Source organism: Eucalyptus grandis, chromosome 2, assembly GCF_016545825.1.
Source record: "Eucalyptus grandis isolate ANBG69807.140 chromosome 2, ASM1654582v1, whole genome shotgun sequence".
NCBI lineage: Eukaryota > Viridiplantae > Streptophyta > Magnoliopsida > Myrtales > Myrtaceae > Eucalyptus > Eucalyptus grandis.
The window spans coordinates 35,989,290-36,006,139 of record NC_052613.1 but is presented as its reverse complement, the minus strand read 5'-3'; the positions used below and the strand labels follow the sequence as shown (position 1 = coordinate 36,006,139).

At 38.8% G+C, this 16,850-nt stretch overlaps 1 protein-coding gene and 1 long non-coding RNA gene across 2 annotated transcripts; both read right to left on the bottom strand.

Moving 5' to 3' along the window:
* Positions 1-2,930: 2,930 nt before the first annotated feature.
* On the bottom strand, positions 2,931-6,387 carry LOC104432497. Its single transcript, XR_005548285.1, has 4 exons — positions 6,251-6,387; positions 5,703-5,958; positions 5,018-5,373; positions 2,931-3,404 (listed from the first exon to the last, which is right to left on the bottom strand). It is a non-coding gene; the product is annotated as an uncharacterized LOC104432497 (long non-coding RNA).
* Positions 6,388-8,809: 2,422 nt separating this feature from the next.
* LOC104434975 (disease resistance protein RGA2-like) lies at positions 8,810-12,762 on the bottom strand. Its single transcript, XM_039307047.1, has 5 exons — positions 12,276-12,762; positions 12,052-12,137; positions 10,831-11,056; positions 10,508-10,752; positions 8,810-10,372 (listed from the first exon to the last, which is right to left on the bottom strand). Exons 1-5 carry the CDS (start codon positions 12,760-12,762, stop codon positions 8,810-8,812), a joined length of 2,607 nt encoding a protein of 868 aa, XP_039162981.1.
* Between the last annotated feature and the right edge of the window lie 4,088 nt (positions 12,763-16,850).

Here is a 16,850-nt window from a genome sequence, read left to right as displayed (position 1 = left end):
ATAATTAAATAAATAAATAATGAAAACATAAAAAATGAAAAAAAAAAAAAATAGAATAGAAAATAAACATAATGAAGCACCAAGTTCATCAAAGCCCATCGCTCTAGCCCGGTATGATCACCTTGTTCTAGCCCAGCTCTGTCCGACCACAAGTGGAGCTCCGACCACAAGTCAAGGCCATCAAGCACCTGGCCCAATTCATCTCAACCCATCGACCCACACGAGCAGCCCAGGCCACACCAGGCCCATCAAGTTATAATAAAACCCATTAAGCCCTACTTGGTGAAACCCGTAAAGATTTGAATTGAGCTCGGTCCACCTCATTGGCACCGGCCCCCCTCTCCCCCCTGTCGTTCTCTGTTTGTCGCCTTGAAAGTTGGAAACGAACTCGCGCGCGTTACAATGAATTGCCTATTGCGTTCGCAACCGAGACCTTCTTGTTATTGAAATAAGCTCGTCGGCAATTCAATTGCGTCAATTTCTTCATTGTTTAAGGATGTTTGTTGATCGGTTCTTGATGTATAGGCGTTCCTTAAGTCCTATTGTCTTGCATTAAGAATGAATCTAGGAGCTATGTAGTTTGATACATTTCTACCTTGATTTAGATCTAAGTTCAGTGTTCTTGCAACATAAATTTGATTTTGAGTATTGCTAGATTAGGAGAAGAACCTCTTGTTTGGAACTGAATTGAATCTAATGTGTTTTTGCTGAGTTCATACGTTATATTTATTAGAATCACACTTAGATCGCGCCCCCATTGTCAGTGAGGGCTCGCAAGCTTTCATTAGCTATAATGAAAAAAAAAAACAAAAGAAAATTTATTAAAAAAATTTCCAACTTTTTTAAACTTTGTTTGTATTAGTGTTGGCTTTGTCCCGTGGAATAGTTAATGTCCACATTAAAATTTTCCAAGCAAAAGTGATCCAAATGACTACATTAGCAAATTATCAAAAGATTTATGACTAAATTGGTTAAATTAAAAAGTTTATGATTAAATTGGCATTTGTACAATAGGTTTATATGGTATTTGTACAATATATTTATAACTTTTTTTGGTAAAATGTCACACACAATTTCCAAAAGGAAAATGAAAATTTTCATTAAATTTAAGTACTAAAAAGCTATAGGAAATATTGCTTGCTATGTGACGACTTCAAATGTACAGGGTAGTATACTTCACAATGACAAATGAAGTATCATAGCCTAGAAAGCGAGACAAAATATTTCGTAAATCTTAGTTTCTATATAGGGAAATATGAAAAGACTCAACAAAATATAAATGAAAATATTTTATTCAAGTAAAATTCTATAATGTAGGAAGTAGAATACAATTCTAATTTGAATAATTGTCTAGAAAATCTTAAACCTATATCAACCAATTTAGTCTTAAATTTTTCAATTTTGCTAACTTAATTCTAAATCTTTTAATGATTTGCCAATATAATTCTTTCAGCTAATCTTGGCTGGAAATCATTATTGTGGTGGTCATGTCACGTAGGATGACTTACGCTCACGTCAGAAATTTTCGACCAACATTGGTCGTTGCTAGGTTAGGCACAAGCATATGATATTGATTATTTGAGTTATCCTTTCTTTGTTTTATTTTCTCCCATATTCTCGAATTTATTAATTGTGAAGGATGTATATTGTATACTTACCTAGTCTAGAACTGCTGAATCAGGTTTGCAAAGGGAGGTCTTTGTATAGGGCATGGGCTCATGGGGATGACGAGTTTTGTTCGATGGTTTGCTGTCGTCGATGACATCAGGGAACGAAATAAATGAGTTGTAGAAGGAAAGAGGAGAAAGCTAGTACTCATGCGGACCTGCCCGTGGAAGTTGACTTGGGATTTTATCATAAAGTCAAAAACACTTTTGCTTATCATATAAGTGAAGTAATTAGTGGGGAAATGGAATTTGACATTTTTCTGGTTGTGTAACCTGTGTACATCATTCCGTTTTTGGTAGCCTTACTTTCAGATTTGCCATTGTTAATCAATCGCACATACCCTGATAATTCCTCCGATGTTAGCTTATTCTAGGACATTTATTCAATGTTCTTCAACGTTTTGGAATTAAAATCAATAAGTCAGACATGTAATGTTATGTCAATAATTGATTGAGAATATTCAATGTTGCGGTGGAATTCGATACCTAAATGAGGGAAAGCATTGCTCATCATTGACTCCGGAGTTTTTGACCGACATATCAAACATGCATTTATATTAAAATTAGTGAATGATGAATAAACACCAGGCCCATCACTCTCCATCGCATCCATGAAGCTCGTCCACTTCCGCTCCAATTCAGACACTCTGGCCCTTCAAAGCCTAACCCCTCACTGCGAGCCTGAATTCCACTGGCCGATGACGCCATCCCATTTTCTCGGTGACCGCACCTCAGCTTACTGCTAGTTAAATTTCATATTGAATTCTTTGCAAATGTTTTGATGTGCAATTGAAGATGCGCCGGTTGTTACTTACTGGGTTTCCTGTATATAATCAATTGAAATGCGTACAAATTTGGATGTATAGGCATACCGTGTTGCTCGTTGTCTATGTGCGCTTGAACATGCATTTGTTGTTCGCTGTACATGTGTGCGATTGCTGTGTCAACTGATGTTGTGCTTACTTTGGAAAATGTGCATGGTATTAATCATCTAAGCAGCTAAACATGAGAAGTTGTAGTACTCCCAACAGACCAACTGTTAATCCTCTCAACAGCGGGAAGTTTATCATGTATTACTAACCCAAAAAAAAGCCAAATCTTGGCACATTAGGGAACAACCACCCAAACCCAAGTTTGTCCCAGCCAACATCAGCATCCTTGTTTCTGACAATATCCCATGCAACAAAATAGTTAAGGCAACTATTTGAACAAGCTGTGCAAAAAACAACTTTATTTGCAGCTGAGGAACTAGGAAAAACACGCCACAAATTGCAGCTTGTATGGGAACCAACCCTTCAGACCTAGCAGCAGGCATTTCCAATGAGAGTTACGTATTGCAGCCGATCCTTTGGCCTGCAGAGAAGAGAAGAGAAGATTCATAAATTATTCTCATCGAGAATGATTCCGGCATAGTGCCAGAATTCATACCAAAGAGAAATATTATCTCCATTATCCACTATTTGTATAATGTGGGATTTCAAATTGTTCCTGACTTTTAATTAACTCTTCCAAGCATAAGTAGCATCTGGTTTACAGTCAAGATGATAGCTAGAGAGCCAGACAAAACACTTACAGACCACAACTCAACAAAATACTCCACAGACAATTTAAACTACAAATTGATTTCACAAATCCGATCTTCAAATGCCAAGTCCTCCAAACTGCTTAGGACAGAAAGTGTTCCATCTAGCTTTTGCTCCCTCTTTGGCATAAGGATCTCCATTCCAAAGGAAAGCTCTACACTTTCGCTCGACCATTTCAAAAACTTTCTTGGGAAACAAAAAGAGTGGACACTAAGGCCCTTTGGTAACCATCCAAACGGGGCCAAATTTTCATTCTTTGTTCCGGAATCGATTTCGGCCGAATCGCGTTTGGTAAAATTTTTGTTCGCGGGAACAAATTTGTTCCCGGGAACAGATTGGGAATAGAATCAAGAACAAAAAAAAAGTTGATTCTTGTTCCGGGAACGAATTTGAGAATCAAAATCAAGAAATTTTCTTCTTCCCTTCGGCCATCTTGCAACCGCTGTCACCACCGCTCGCTGCCGTGCCGCCGTCCGCCGCCGTCCACCGCCACTGTCGGCCGCCGGCGCTGGTGCAGCGAGCTCGGAGAGGCTCGCTAGACCACAACGAGGTCGACGAGCTTGCCGGCAAGCCCAGCCACCCGGCAAGGCTCGGCCTCCTAGATCAGCGAGGCCGAGCCTCGCCAGGTGGCCCGGCCGGGCCTCGCCGGGCTGGGCAAGGGCTAGGCAAGCCTCGCGACGCCCAGCCCCATCGGTGGCCAGGCGAGGCTCGCCCACCCCACCGGTGGCTGGCGAGGCCTCGTCCAACCCCGACGAGGCCGGCGGCCACCGACGGGCAGGGCGAGCCTCGCCTAGGCTATCTCGTGAGGCTCGGGTGATGAAGGCCGGCCTCGCCGAGGTCGGCACGCTCCGGTGAGGTCGCCGGCCGGAAGAAGAAGAAGAAGAAGATGATGATGAGAAAAAGAAAAGAAAAAGGAAAAAAAAAGAAAAAGAAAGAAATAAATGAAAAAAAAGTAAAAAAAAAATTATTTAAAAATTAAAAGAAATTGATTTGGAACAGAATTAATGAACACGGTATCAAACACAATTCTATTCTAGAATCAGAATTTTTGGACAGTTACCAAACGCGCTTTTTTACTCAAAATCAGTTCTCGGGAACAAAATAAAAAAGAATCGGTTCTAGTTAGAATCAGCTCCCGGGAACAGAATCGTCACCAAACGCGCCTAATAGACTTTGAATGACAGAAACAATAAGTTGAAGTTCGCGGCATTTGAGCGGCTTTTAACGGTCCAAGCTTGAAATCTATTTGTAATTCAATGATTTTATAGAGGCTTACAATCCTTGTCTGAAAGTCTTCCAGACAATCCACAATTACAGGAAGAAAGAACCAAACAAGAACATACGATTGGCCAAGCTGTTTGATTTTATTGCTGCATGTTAGACAAATTCCTTTTTAAAAACATCGTAAGCTGTTAAGCAACGTCGTACTAAGCAATGCATATATAACGCATTTGACCAAAAAAATGTACATATAATGTATAACTCAACAGTCCTCTTGCATAGAACCAATCCCTTAAGACACACAACAGAATGTGGATGTAATCACGTCAATGAGATAGCTGGGAATGATAACAAAAAACAAAAAAGATGAGAAATTTTAAACCATTGACATGCTTTGATATAATGCTAGAAATGAACAAGTAGAATGCAGACAATTTGCTAATCCTTCAGAAGAGATTCTTTCCAGATTTTGATTATACCCCATGATCATTAGCCATGTCTTTCAAACAGCCTGTGAAAAGAAATAGTAGAAACAAATCTAGCCACCCTCTAAACTTTGCCAACCTGTGACTACAAGGCTATGCATCTCTGATTCCATGAAGCAGAAAATAAATAATTATCAGAATGAACAATGGACAAAGATATCCTCGAGTGCTATCCAGGACACAAAATGCCTTCACTTGTGTCTGTACTCAAACCGACTAAACCACTCCTTAATCTTGGAAGCTGTGTAAAATGCCGGAATGGAAGGGTTGAGGCGGAATAAATCTGTACCCCATAGATTTCGATGTGCACCACAGTATGCTTAGAAATGAGAAGATTGCATGTGGGGGAATAAGTAATTTGTATCGGTAAATGCAGACACAAAGTTAATACTAAGTTGCTTCCACTTCTGGTGAATGCTGCAAAAGTAATTTCCACAAATCAGAATCAGAGATATAAAAGAAACGAGTCAGGTACATTCCACAACTTAGTAAATGTGTTCAAATGGAGCTTTCAGACTAAAACAGGAAAGAAGATTTAAAGCACCTAACTGCCATTAACATGACAATGTACTTGCTCTATCCATCCAAAGTTCTGAGCTACACTTTTTCAAGGAGATGCAATTTTTAAACATTTTCAAATTTGTCTTTGCTATTAACTTATCATATAAATTATGTCTAGACTTTAGATTCATCTAACGTCAGGGCAAAAAAGACATTGAATGGGGAAAGGAAACATATATACATACCTATCTCCATGAGTAATTTGAGAACCAACTAATCGTGGAAAAGTTTCCACAAAAGTTAGATCTTAAGAACAGAGCCCGCAGTGGCATGTCCCTGTGTCTCTACAATGAGGAGCAATCTCACATCCAGGGTCCCCTTCAGCATCTTCTCCTCCTAGACTTAATACCAGTGAAGCGATGGTGAAGGAAGGGTATATAGACCTTTCTATAGGTCACTGGGTCTTACCAACACAATTCATCAATGGAATTCCAATGTAATCTGAAAGGTAAGCAAGATTTAGAGAATCTTGGAGAATGAGACAGAGCACAGTGATGACAAAAGAATTGGATGAGTGCAGAAAACTGATAGAATGCATAAATAAGCTGAAAATCCAAATTTAAGTGCAACGGTCCGTTAATAACATCCCAGATTTTTATTTCATTTTTGCTGGATCAAAGAAATGATGTGAAGCGTTTCAATAAATAGGGGAACTGATGCCAAATCTGAGAAGAGAGTGACTAGGAGTAGAAGAGTAGAGAGTAGGAGGAGTAGTAAATGGCAAGATTGATACCTGATTTTAATGACATCTTCATGAGATGGAGACAGTGACGGAATTGAGGACGATGGAGCGGAGAGATGAAGCATAGGTGATTAAACTGCAAACAACAAAGGAGAAGGAGACAGGAGACGATGATGGAAGGGGCATTTTTCACAGCCCCTAGTTTTGCCCAGTTGCTATCTGCAAAAATTAAAAACACCCTTCTTAAGTAACATTATAAATTACAGTAGATACTTTCGCCTGTGGAGGAAGAGAAGATTCACAAATAATTCTCCTTGAGAAATGATTCTGGCAAGATCTTGGTATGGTGTCACAAATCAAATTAAGAAAAATATTATCTCCATTACTGACTATATATCTAATGTGGGGTTTCAAAAAATTCTCGACTCTTAATAACTTCTTCAAAGCATAAGTAGCATCTGGTTTATGGTCAAGATAATAGCAATAGAGCCAGGAAAAACATAGAGACCTCACCTCAACAAAATACTCCACAAACACTTTAAAATACAAGCAAGATTTCACAAATCCAGTCTTTGAATGCCAAGGCCTCAAAACTTCTTAGGAGGACAGACGGTGTCCCATCTGACATCTCCTCCCTCTTTAGTATAAGGATCTCCCTTCCAAAGAAAAGCTCTACACTTTTTCCAACCATTTCAAAATCTTTCTTGGGCAACAAAAGGAGTTGACGTTAATACTTAACCACACTACGAATAACAGATTTAATAAGCTGAAGTTCGCTGGCATATGAGGGGCTTTTAATTGTCCAAGCTTTAAATCTTGTTGTAATTCAATGATTTTTTTAAGCTTATAATCCCTATCAGAAAGTCTTCCACAATTACTAGAAGAAAAGACCAAACAGGAACATAGGGTTGGCTGATTGGTCATGTCGTTAGATTTGATCGCTGCATGTTAGACAAGTACACATTTTAAAAGCTTAAGTTGTTAGAAAACTTGCCAATCAATGCTTATAAAAAGTATAACTTAACATTCCCCTTGCATAGAACTGATCCCTTACACATGCACGACAGAAGGTGGATGTAATCACATCAATGAGATAACTAGGGAAATGATAACAAACGACATAACATTTGAGAAATTATAAATCATTGACGTGTGTTTTGATAAAATGCTAGAAATGAACAAGTAGAACGTGGATAATTTGTTGGATATGCAAACAATATGCTAAATCGTTCAGAAGAAATTCTTTTTAGATTCTGATTATAACCCATGATCATTACCCACCTTTTAAGCAGCTTTTTTAAACAGCCAGTCAAAAGAAATAGCAAATTTACTCACCCTTTAAACTTTGCCAACCAGCGACTCCAGGGCAATGCTTTTTTGATTCCATAAAGCAGAATAGGAATATTTATCAAAATGAACAATGGGCAAAGATTTCATTGAGTGCTACCTAGTCCACAAGATGCCTTCATTTGTGTCTATACTCAAACCAACTAAACCATTCCTTAATCCCGGATGGTGAGTAAAATGATGGAAGAGAGGGTTGAGCCACAATAAAATCCATTTCCCCCATAGATTCCAACATGCGTCGCAGTATGCTCAAAAATGAGAAGATTGCTTCTGTGGGAATAAGTACTTTGCATTGTTATATGCAAACAGAGAGTTAATACCGACTTCCTTCCACTTCTGGTGAATGCTGCAAAAGTAATATTCACATATCGGAATCAGAGTATTCAGGCACATTCCAGAACATTGTAAATGTGTTCAAATGAAGTTTCCAAACTAAAGCAGGAAAGAGGATTTAAAGCACCTAACTGCCATTAACATGACATGAACTTGCTCTATCCATCTGAAGTTATGAGCTACGCTTTTTCGATGCCACGCAACTTTCAAACATTTTCAAAACTTGTCTTTTGCTACTTATTTATCATATAAATTATGTCCAATGGATTGAATATCAGGGGAGAACAGATACTTAATAAACAGGGAAAGAGAACATATATACATACCTCTATCCCTAGCGAGTAATTTGAGAACCATCATGGGAAAGAGTTCCCACAAAAAGGTCAAAGATGCTAATGACAGCTGAGCCTGCAGTTGGCATCTCCCCTCTTCGTCTCTACAATGAGAAGCAATCTCACATCTCAGGGTCCCCACCTTCAGCAGCATCTTCTTCTAGGCATGGTATTGGCAAACTTCACCGATGGGAATTCCAATGTAACTTGAAAGGCGAGCAAGATTTAGAGAATCTTGGAGAATGAGGCGGAGCACAGCGAGAACGAAAGAATCGCAGGAGTGCGGAGAACTGCTCAGAATGCCAAAAAAAAAAAAAAAGCAGCTGAGAAATCTAAATTTTGGCTGGAGCGATGAAAACATGTGATGAAGCAGTTGAAAAAGGAGAGTGGGCAAGTGATGCCAAATCTGAGAAGAGAAGTGACTACGAGTATTGAAGAGTAGTGATCAGAAAGATCGATTACCCCGTTTTAATTGGAATATATTCATGAGATGGAGATAGAGGTGAGGACGACGACGGAGTGGAGAGCCGAAGCAGCGGTGGCGATGGAGGTGCACACAACAACAGGGGAAGGACACGGATGATGAAAGAGCCAGGCCTCAGCCTATATACACGCCTAATGTAATTTGTGGGATTTCGCAAATGAGGGGCCAATAGCAGCCGGTCCCTTTCTTGCACCGCTTCTCCAGAATTGGGCAATTGTATAAAAGGAGTTCTTCAAGGGAGGGAGGGAGGCTATCCTGGGGCAACTCCCTCAGCTTCAGGCAACACTGGATCCATAAGTTTTGTAGAGAGGGAGGGAGACTGCTGGACAGTCTTTCCACTTTCCCCATATCATGGATAGAGAGATGGAGCAGAGAGGAAGGGAGCGGAAGCACAAGATCCTCCTCCTCTCCCACTCCTCCCGCACTACCATCGATATTTAGCCTTCCAAGGGAGGTGAGAGGGGTGAGCCACTCCCTCACCGGTTGCTTCATATTCTCACATTGAGTCACCTCAAGTTCCCATAGCTGGGGCGGCAATCCTCCGTCGGGGAAGCGCGTGAATCTCTCACACCTCCAAATTGACAGCTTTCGGAGACATGTGAGCCGATACAATTGATTAGGTAACGATTTTATCTTCGGACAGCTGTACAGAAAAAATTCCAAGATACTGGGAGGAAGAGGAGGGAAGCACTCTACCTCCAGAGCAGGACAGCCAGACAACACCAAGGAAGTGAGCTGAGACAGCGTGTGCAGACCTTGGGGTAAGCTTCTCAAATTCTCGCAACACACAATTTGAATCTCTTGAAGAGACTGAAGAGGATCTAGATTTATCTCCGTGAGCGACTCCAACCCCCCGCAGTCACAAATGTCAAGTCTCTTGAGAGTTGTGGGTAAAAATCCTCTAGGTAAAGATCGCAACATCTTGCAGTCCATGATATCTAATGATATCATTGATGTAGGTATACCTGTTTCTGGGAAAGATACGAGTTTTGGACAGCCATAGACCGTCAAGTCTCTAAGAGAGGAGAGAGTGTGCATTGTGCTTGGAAGCTTCTCTAAATTGACGCATTTCATCAATTCGATAGTCTCGAGATTGCTAGGCAGCTCTATATCTCCTTCTTCAGCCACAAAATATATGAATTTTGGACAACTGTGTACAACTAAGCTCTTCAAACAACGAAGAGTCTGAATTGCATCTCCTTCTTGCCACAAATATCTTAACTTCGTACACCCTCTAATCTCCAACTTCTCTAGTTTGATCAAGGAGCTTGTGAGTCCATGATTTAAGCAAGTCAGTTCAACAACATCATTTATGGTTAGAGCAGTTAGAGATGCTGAGCTTACCAAACTTTGCAGCACCCCCTCATTACAACCTTGGAATTCTAATTCATTAAGAGATGGAAGGCTAATGAAAGATGGCAAGGCTTTCAACTTAGGGCAATCCTGAATGACGAGATGGTCAAGACGGGGGAATACAACTCCAACTTCTTCAGTGTCGATGCAATGAGACCAGTCCTCCCATATCAGCATGCCCTTGAATTCCAAAGTTAATAAGGATGGAAAAGGATTGTTACTTCCATGAAATTCAGACCCTACCGTGCATATTGAATTTAAACCTTCGATGTACAGTTCTTCTAGTGAAGGTAGGTGCCCAAGCAATGGTAATGCTTTGACCCTCTAACACCCATGTAAATGTAAACACACAAGGTTAACATATGAGGGACTTGCTAACCATGACGGGAATTCTAGGCCACCATAATAGGATATTGTGAGATCTTCAAGGTTTTGGTGAGGGCAAAGAGAGTTAAGGACCTGTCCTTCAAGATCTATATTTCGGGAAATTTCAAAATCTATACTCCATTGCATGGTCAACCGGCATATTCCCTTCTTCACGCGTAAATTGGCATCATTGGCATCCTCGACTTCTTGAACCTTATGCAAATCAGAGATGCACAATTCCCCTCTAAGGTTCTCCAGGTTTTTTAACTCCTTCAACCTCGACCCATTTCCTATTCCCACTATAAACTTCGACAACATCTCAAGACCCACCAAATTACCTACATACAATGGCATATTTTCTAGGCTTCTTGTGTTGGTAATGTCAAGAAATCTTAGATTGATCAATTTTTCCATACCTTCAGGTAATTCAATGAGGTATTCACAGCCTTGTAACATCAAAGCTTCTAGGTTGTGCAATGCAACAATTGACTTTGGAAGCAATCTAATATGAGTATGTGACAGATTAAGGTGCCTTAGGTGCCTCAATTTGCCTATGCAATCCGGTACCTCGTTGATGACATAGTAATTCAATGAAAGCACCCTCAAGTACTTGAATTCAGACAACAAGTCACATAGTACTTTCTGGGACACACGGGAAAAATGATATGTCTTATTTAACGATATAAAGCTCCTAATTTTTTGCATCCGACGATATATCTTGAGTCGTTCTGGCACAATGTTATCACTCGGAAGGAATGAGGCATGTCGAACTAAAGATACATCAAACTCAAATTCCTCTGAACAATAATGGGGTGCACCTGCAACTAGCTTTGCCAAGTCATTCACAAGATCATGCATTAGGAATCGTGATTCATTGCTACTCGACTTTTGAAATAACGATCTATTTACTAGCTCATTGAAATAATTCAAACCTACATTCCATTGATTCTTTGCTTTCTTTTCATTCACGAAGCCGTCTGCAATCCACCAGTGAATCAACTTGTCCCGCTGAATTTCATAGTCTTTGGGAAATATAGCACGAGTAAGCAAAACATCTCCTCAGATTGGAAGGAAGATCAAGGTAGCTAAGTTTTAAAGCCGGAAGGACGTCATTTCTTTTTTCCGGTAGATCCCAAATCTTGCTGTCCAATATAGCTTGCCATTCATGGGAACTAACTTTAGTGCGTAGCAATCCAGCCAATGTCTTCACAACTAATGGCAATCCTTTGCATTTTTTCACTATTTGGAGACCTAATTCTTTAAGATAAGGATAATCATCAAAATTTCCGACTCCAAAAGCATGAAAAGCAAACGAGTCACGCAAGCATCTTGTGACAACTCTTCAAGGGTATAGGGTCTAGCACCGGCTATTTTAGCAACTAGGAAGTTACGGGTCGTGATGATGATTTTGCTTCCCTTCACACCCGATTGAAAAGGTTTCAAGAAGTCAGTCCATTTTTTATAGCTCTCATTCCAAACATCGTCCAAAACAACAAGAAATTTCTTCCCTGAAAGGTTTCGTTTGAGCTCATCCTGAAGCCAATCTAGGTCCTTATTGTCACAAGACAAAGAGCAACTTATTTTTGTAGGATACTCTTTGTAATAGCAAGCGTGTTAAAATCATCGGAAACACAAACCCATGCCTTTGCATCAAAATAGCTGGTGACTCCAGCATCATTGAAGACTTGCTGAGCCAAAGCCGTCTTCCCAAGACCCGGCATCCCTACTATGGGAATTACTTTTATATCCATACATGGTCTATCGTCTTCTTCTCCGGTTAGCAATTTGAGAATCTCCATTATTTTATCCTCCCTCCCAACAAAACAATTTTCAGTCAAATGTGTTGTTGGAATTGGCTTACCTGGTAAGTGGTTTGTTGATTGCTTCCCGTTATTCTCTATGGGGCTCAGATTATCTTTTCTCTTCGTGATCTCCCGTAATGTGGCATCCATCTCTTCTATCTTGGATCTCATTTCGTGGTTGAACGTGAATTCTCTCGGGATCAATTTGAAGCAACAACTGGGAAGAAGGGAATGTGCCTTGCTAGTGCTGGGTCCTGTCTTGGACTTGCTTTCAACGGATTCTATGACGAACTCATCAAGCAAGTCTTCAATGTCGTAGGCCAAGTTTCTAAGATCTTCTAGCCACAACTTCACCCAGGCTTGATCGGTGAGTTGCTTATCTTCTGCATCATCCAGCACCTTTTGGATACTCTTCAGCATCTGCTCCCAGTCCTTCAACCGCGTATCAATCCCCTCGCGCCGGGCAAAGTTGAGAAGCTCGACAGAGGTCAACCTATCGAACAACACCTGAAGAAAGGCACAAAGAAAGAGCTCCGCGATGGGCATGGCTTGGTTTGTGAGCAGCAGAGGACTTAGCAAGAGTGTCCTGAAGGGTTGACACGAAGTGTATAGAGCGGAGAGGAAATAGACGTTCTTCCGTCTAGGACAACAACATCAAATGATAGAGCGAATCAATGGACTTATTAAGCAGTAAAGTGCTCTTTCTTTATCGGAAGAAGCTGCCATTGCATTTCATCGCGTCTTATTTGATTTAATTTCATTTATGTTGCCTCAATTTCTCTGAAGCAAGTTGGTCGGAAATGGGACCAAAGTTTTGGAATCATTAAAGCCAGAAATAAGTGCTAGAGAAGTCCTAAAACGTGTCAAGAAAATATAATTAAGTTCTAAAACCTGCAAAAAGTACAATAAAGTCCTAAAATTTGTCAAAATATTTCAATCGAGTCCTAAAATCGACACTGTCAAATTTTCTAACGGAAAAAGCCGACGTGGTGCAAACGTGACTTTTTTTAATCGTTTCTCTCTCTTACATGGCGAATAGTTTAAAAAAATTCCATTAGGAAATTTGAAGACGTTGAGTTTAAGATTTGATTGAAATATCTTGACCAGTTTTAGGACTTAATTACATATTTTGCAAATTTTAAAACTTAATTGCTTTTTCGTAACAAGTTTTAAGGTTTCTACGGCACTTATCCTTAGACCCACCAAAAGTTCATAATGTAAAGAAGTAGGCCCGTATCCAACCCAACCCCGAAACTTCTACTTTATTGTTGTTCATCAGTTCTCTCTCACCACTCCCATCACACAATTCACAAATGCACCCATCCGCCATCACCATACATCACATAGCTCATATGGCATCATGGTTTCGTTGATGTAGTCACATGAACCCGATCCCGTTATCAAATCGTGGAGCAGTTGTTATGTAAACTTAATCTATGTAAATGTATCATCATTAAACACTGATCATATGGGTCCCAACTACTATTCTGCGCAACACGGGCCCATACATTGAAAGCTGCAAAATTTTCGTCGTGGATTGCTCAATGAGTGTCCAAAAACACTCTATAAAAAAATTTATTTTTAAATGATGATAATTTTTTTTTTAATTGTCAGTTTCTCTTCAATTCTGTCATTATCACCTAGATATGCTCTACCAAGAATATATAATCAGATTATATTAGATGGACAAGAAAACCAGGTGGTTATGGATCAAATTGAATTGCAAACCTTCAAGCTTCAATTTGTTTTTTTCCCCTTTTTACCAAGCACCAATGATTATATCATAACCCACCCATGGACAGCGCAGTTGGTTGAGATCTCTCCTCCAGCGAACGAGGTTAAGGGTTCGAAACCCTACGTTGTTAGCGATTAAAGTAGGGAGCCCCGGCGGCGGGTTGCTAAACCAGTTTCCCCCGAAGTATAGTCACTATTGGGCCTCCACCGCGAGGCCCGTGAGAACTCAAATCGGCATAAGCCGACAAGGGAAAGTTCCAACGGATCCTCAGTCACAAAAAAAAAAAAAAAAAAAAAAAAACAATGATTATATCATAGATTAGATCATAGCAAAGCTTCCTTGGTCAAAAAATATACATGTTTATTGTTTTATCCCATTTAAAGAGGAGCAACCTAACTTCAATATGCCCACCTGCCGTTCAGATAGGTGGAATTTAATATAAACTTACATGTCCTAGTGTTATAGTGTGCATAAATGTTACGTAATGCCCATCCATCTCTATTGTTGTTCTTTATGTTCCTTCTCCTAATAATGGCAGACAAGAAGCTGGTTTAAGACTAAAACCTCATCATCCAAAACCTCATCACGGCAGACAAGAAGCTGTTTAGTTAAGGCATTAACGAAGGTTAGGCTACAGAGTTCCATGGTCCCTACCCATCTCCTCTTTCTTCCTCATGTTTGGGTCTTTATTAAGGTTCTAAATTGCTGGATGACTGGTATTAAATCTCGGCCGTTGATAATTACGTATTCCTGTAAAAAGGTCCTGGTGTTTCTTTCTCCATTGATTGCTTGTCGAGGCTCTCCCTCCTTCGTCCTTTTTTGCATTCAAATCTGTTTTGCTTTTCCTCATTCCATATATAAATAAATTTTTGCCCATCGAGCTATTATAAGAATTGAGGAAGTAGAGATGATTTGCATAAAGGGACAAAGTGGATGAACAAGACAACCTCTTTATCCTCTACTATGGTGCATGGAGATGTTTTTATGTAGGGTGGAGAGATTTTTTAAAATTATTTCGTTCATTAATATTGCATAATTTTATCCTGTATTACTTTTTTTAGTAAAATGAATGCCAAAGCTACATATGGAATACATACTCTTTGAGCTACAATTTATATTAGGACGTTGCTGGGCTGACAGCACAGTTATTCTCCATGAACAACGGTGCCTTTTCAACCACACAAATTTCAGAAAGAATGTGGACAAAATTTTCTCAGAATTTGGACAGTTTTTTTTTTTTTTTCAAATAGTCAATAAAAGTTAACGAAAGGAAAATACACTTATGCCTGTGAACTTTTTTTAACAGCTTTGATTAACTATTTAAATGTAAAACTCAATTCTTCATAGTATATTAGCAACAATATTTTCACATATTATTGATATAAAGAAAGTCATCTTAGTAATCCACACGTGTATTTCACTAATTTAATTACATTCCAAGACATTATCGAATAAGTGAAAAATTATGTACACTACAATCAGTCTCATAGTGTTGTTGAATGTAGACACAATTTATACTTATCTAGTTAAGATGTGTTAAATTGAAATTTGACTAGCATGATGAAAAAGTTGGGCTATACAAAATATAAAAAAAGTGAAGTGAGGCAAAAAAATTTAATCAAACAAATTCAATATACTATACATTTTTAAATAAATTTCAATTTTGGATAGTTACAAAATGATCTTTGAGTTGACTTGGATTACTTTAGCTCAAGTTGGATTTATCAGTTTTAAGTTGTATAAATAAATATTCAAGGGCTAATTTTGGTAATTGTTTCAATTTTGTTAAATGATGAATATAATTTTTTTCATGACTGCAAGTGTGAAGAATGTTTTAAATAGTGATGTTGTCAATAGAAATTCTAATTTATTTGTCTTATAATAAAAATGTTTGGACTGGTCTTTCTACATGAAATGTAAATTATTTCATGTTGAAATATTTCATGTTGATAATGCTTTCAATAAAATTCTTTTCAATTCCTTAGGATTTTTCTATTTTCTTTTTTATTTAATTTATTTTTTTAATCTAAGCTTGTGATTAGGGAGCAACGTTACTCTCAAGGAGTAACGGTGCCGTCACCTCATCATTATTCTTTCTATTATGTGCACAATCAGCATAAATAAATAAATAAATAAAGCTTCCATTCCAGGGCTACAATATTTATACGTGCACGATGACTTGATTTTGGATTACATGGGGTATGTTTTACCATCGATTAAAACCATTTTTATTACCGAATCAAGAGGTCGCTTGTTTAAGAATATTTGTTGCTATTATTTGATGCTATTATTTGATAGTTTCTACAGATTTGGGACTCTATATATAACTATATATGGTTGTGCACGTAGAAAAGCTAAAAGGGAGGAGAGATGAGGCTGAAACTTCCTCTTTCATTCAAAACAACGAAATCTTTTTACAATAAACAAATACATAACGTAAAACATCACTAAAAGAGAACCCATAACTATCCATGTTCTGTATAAAGCACTTACTCCATTAACACCTAAAAACTAAGACAACTTACTCGACTAACTTCAATAATTGAAGAACTAAATCAGCAAAACATGCAAAAAGAAATAACTATTATTTCAACAATCCCTCCCTTAAACTGATGTTTACTAACATTCAGTTTAAAGTCTCGACCGTTTTCAACGTGCAAACACCTAGTAACCTTTTGAGCTTCACAAATGACTTCATCTTGAGGGCCTTGGTGAATATATCAACAACTTGATCTTCACTCCTGCAGTAGATTAGATCAATTGTTTCATCATTGCTAAGATCTCTCAAGAAATAAAACTTCATATCAATGTGCTTGCTTCTTCCATGTAGCACAGGATTCTTGGAGAGTTTGATTGTTGAGTTGTTGTCACAAAAAATTTTAGTAGCTCCTGGTTATTT

Bases quoted from the DNA above. Each gene is read 5' to 3' on its own strand.
- LOC104434975 (XM_039307047.1), bottom strand. From the start codon at position 12,762: ATGCCCATCGCGGAGCTCTTTCTTTGTGCCTTTCTTCAGGTGTTGTTC. The intron at 12,138-12,275 runs GTAAGCCAATTC...TTCCCATAGTAG, and splicing joins ATCAACAAACCACTTACCAG to GGATGCCGGGTCTTGGGAAG. The intron at 11,057-12,051 runs GTTTGTGTTTCC...CGTGTGTCCCAG, and splicing joins ATTTTGATGCAAAGGCATGG to AAAGTACTATGTGACTTGTT.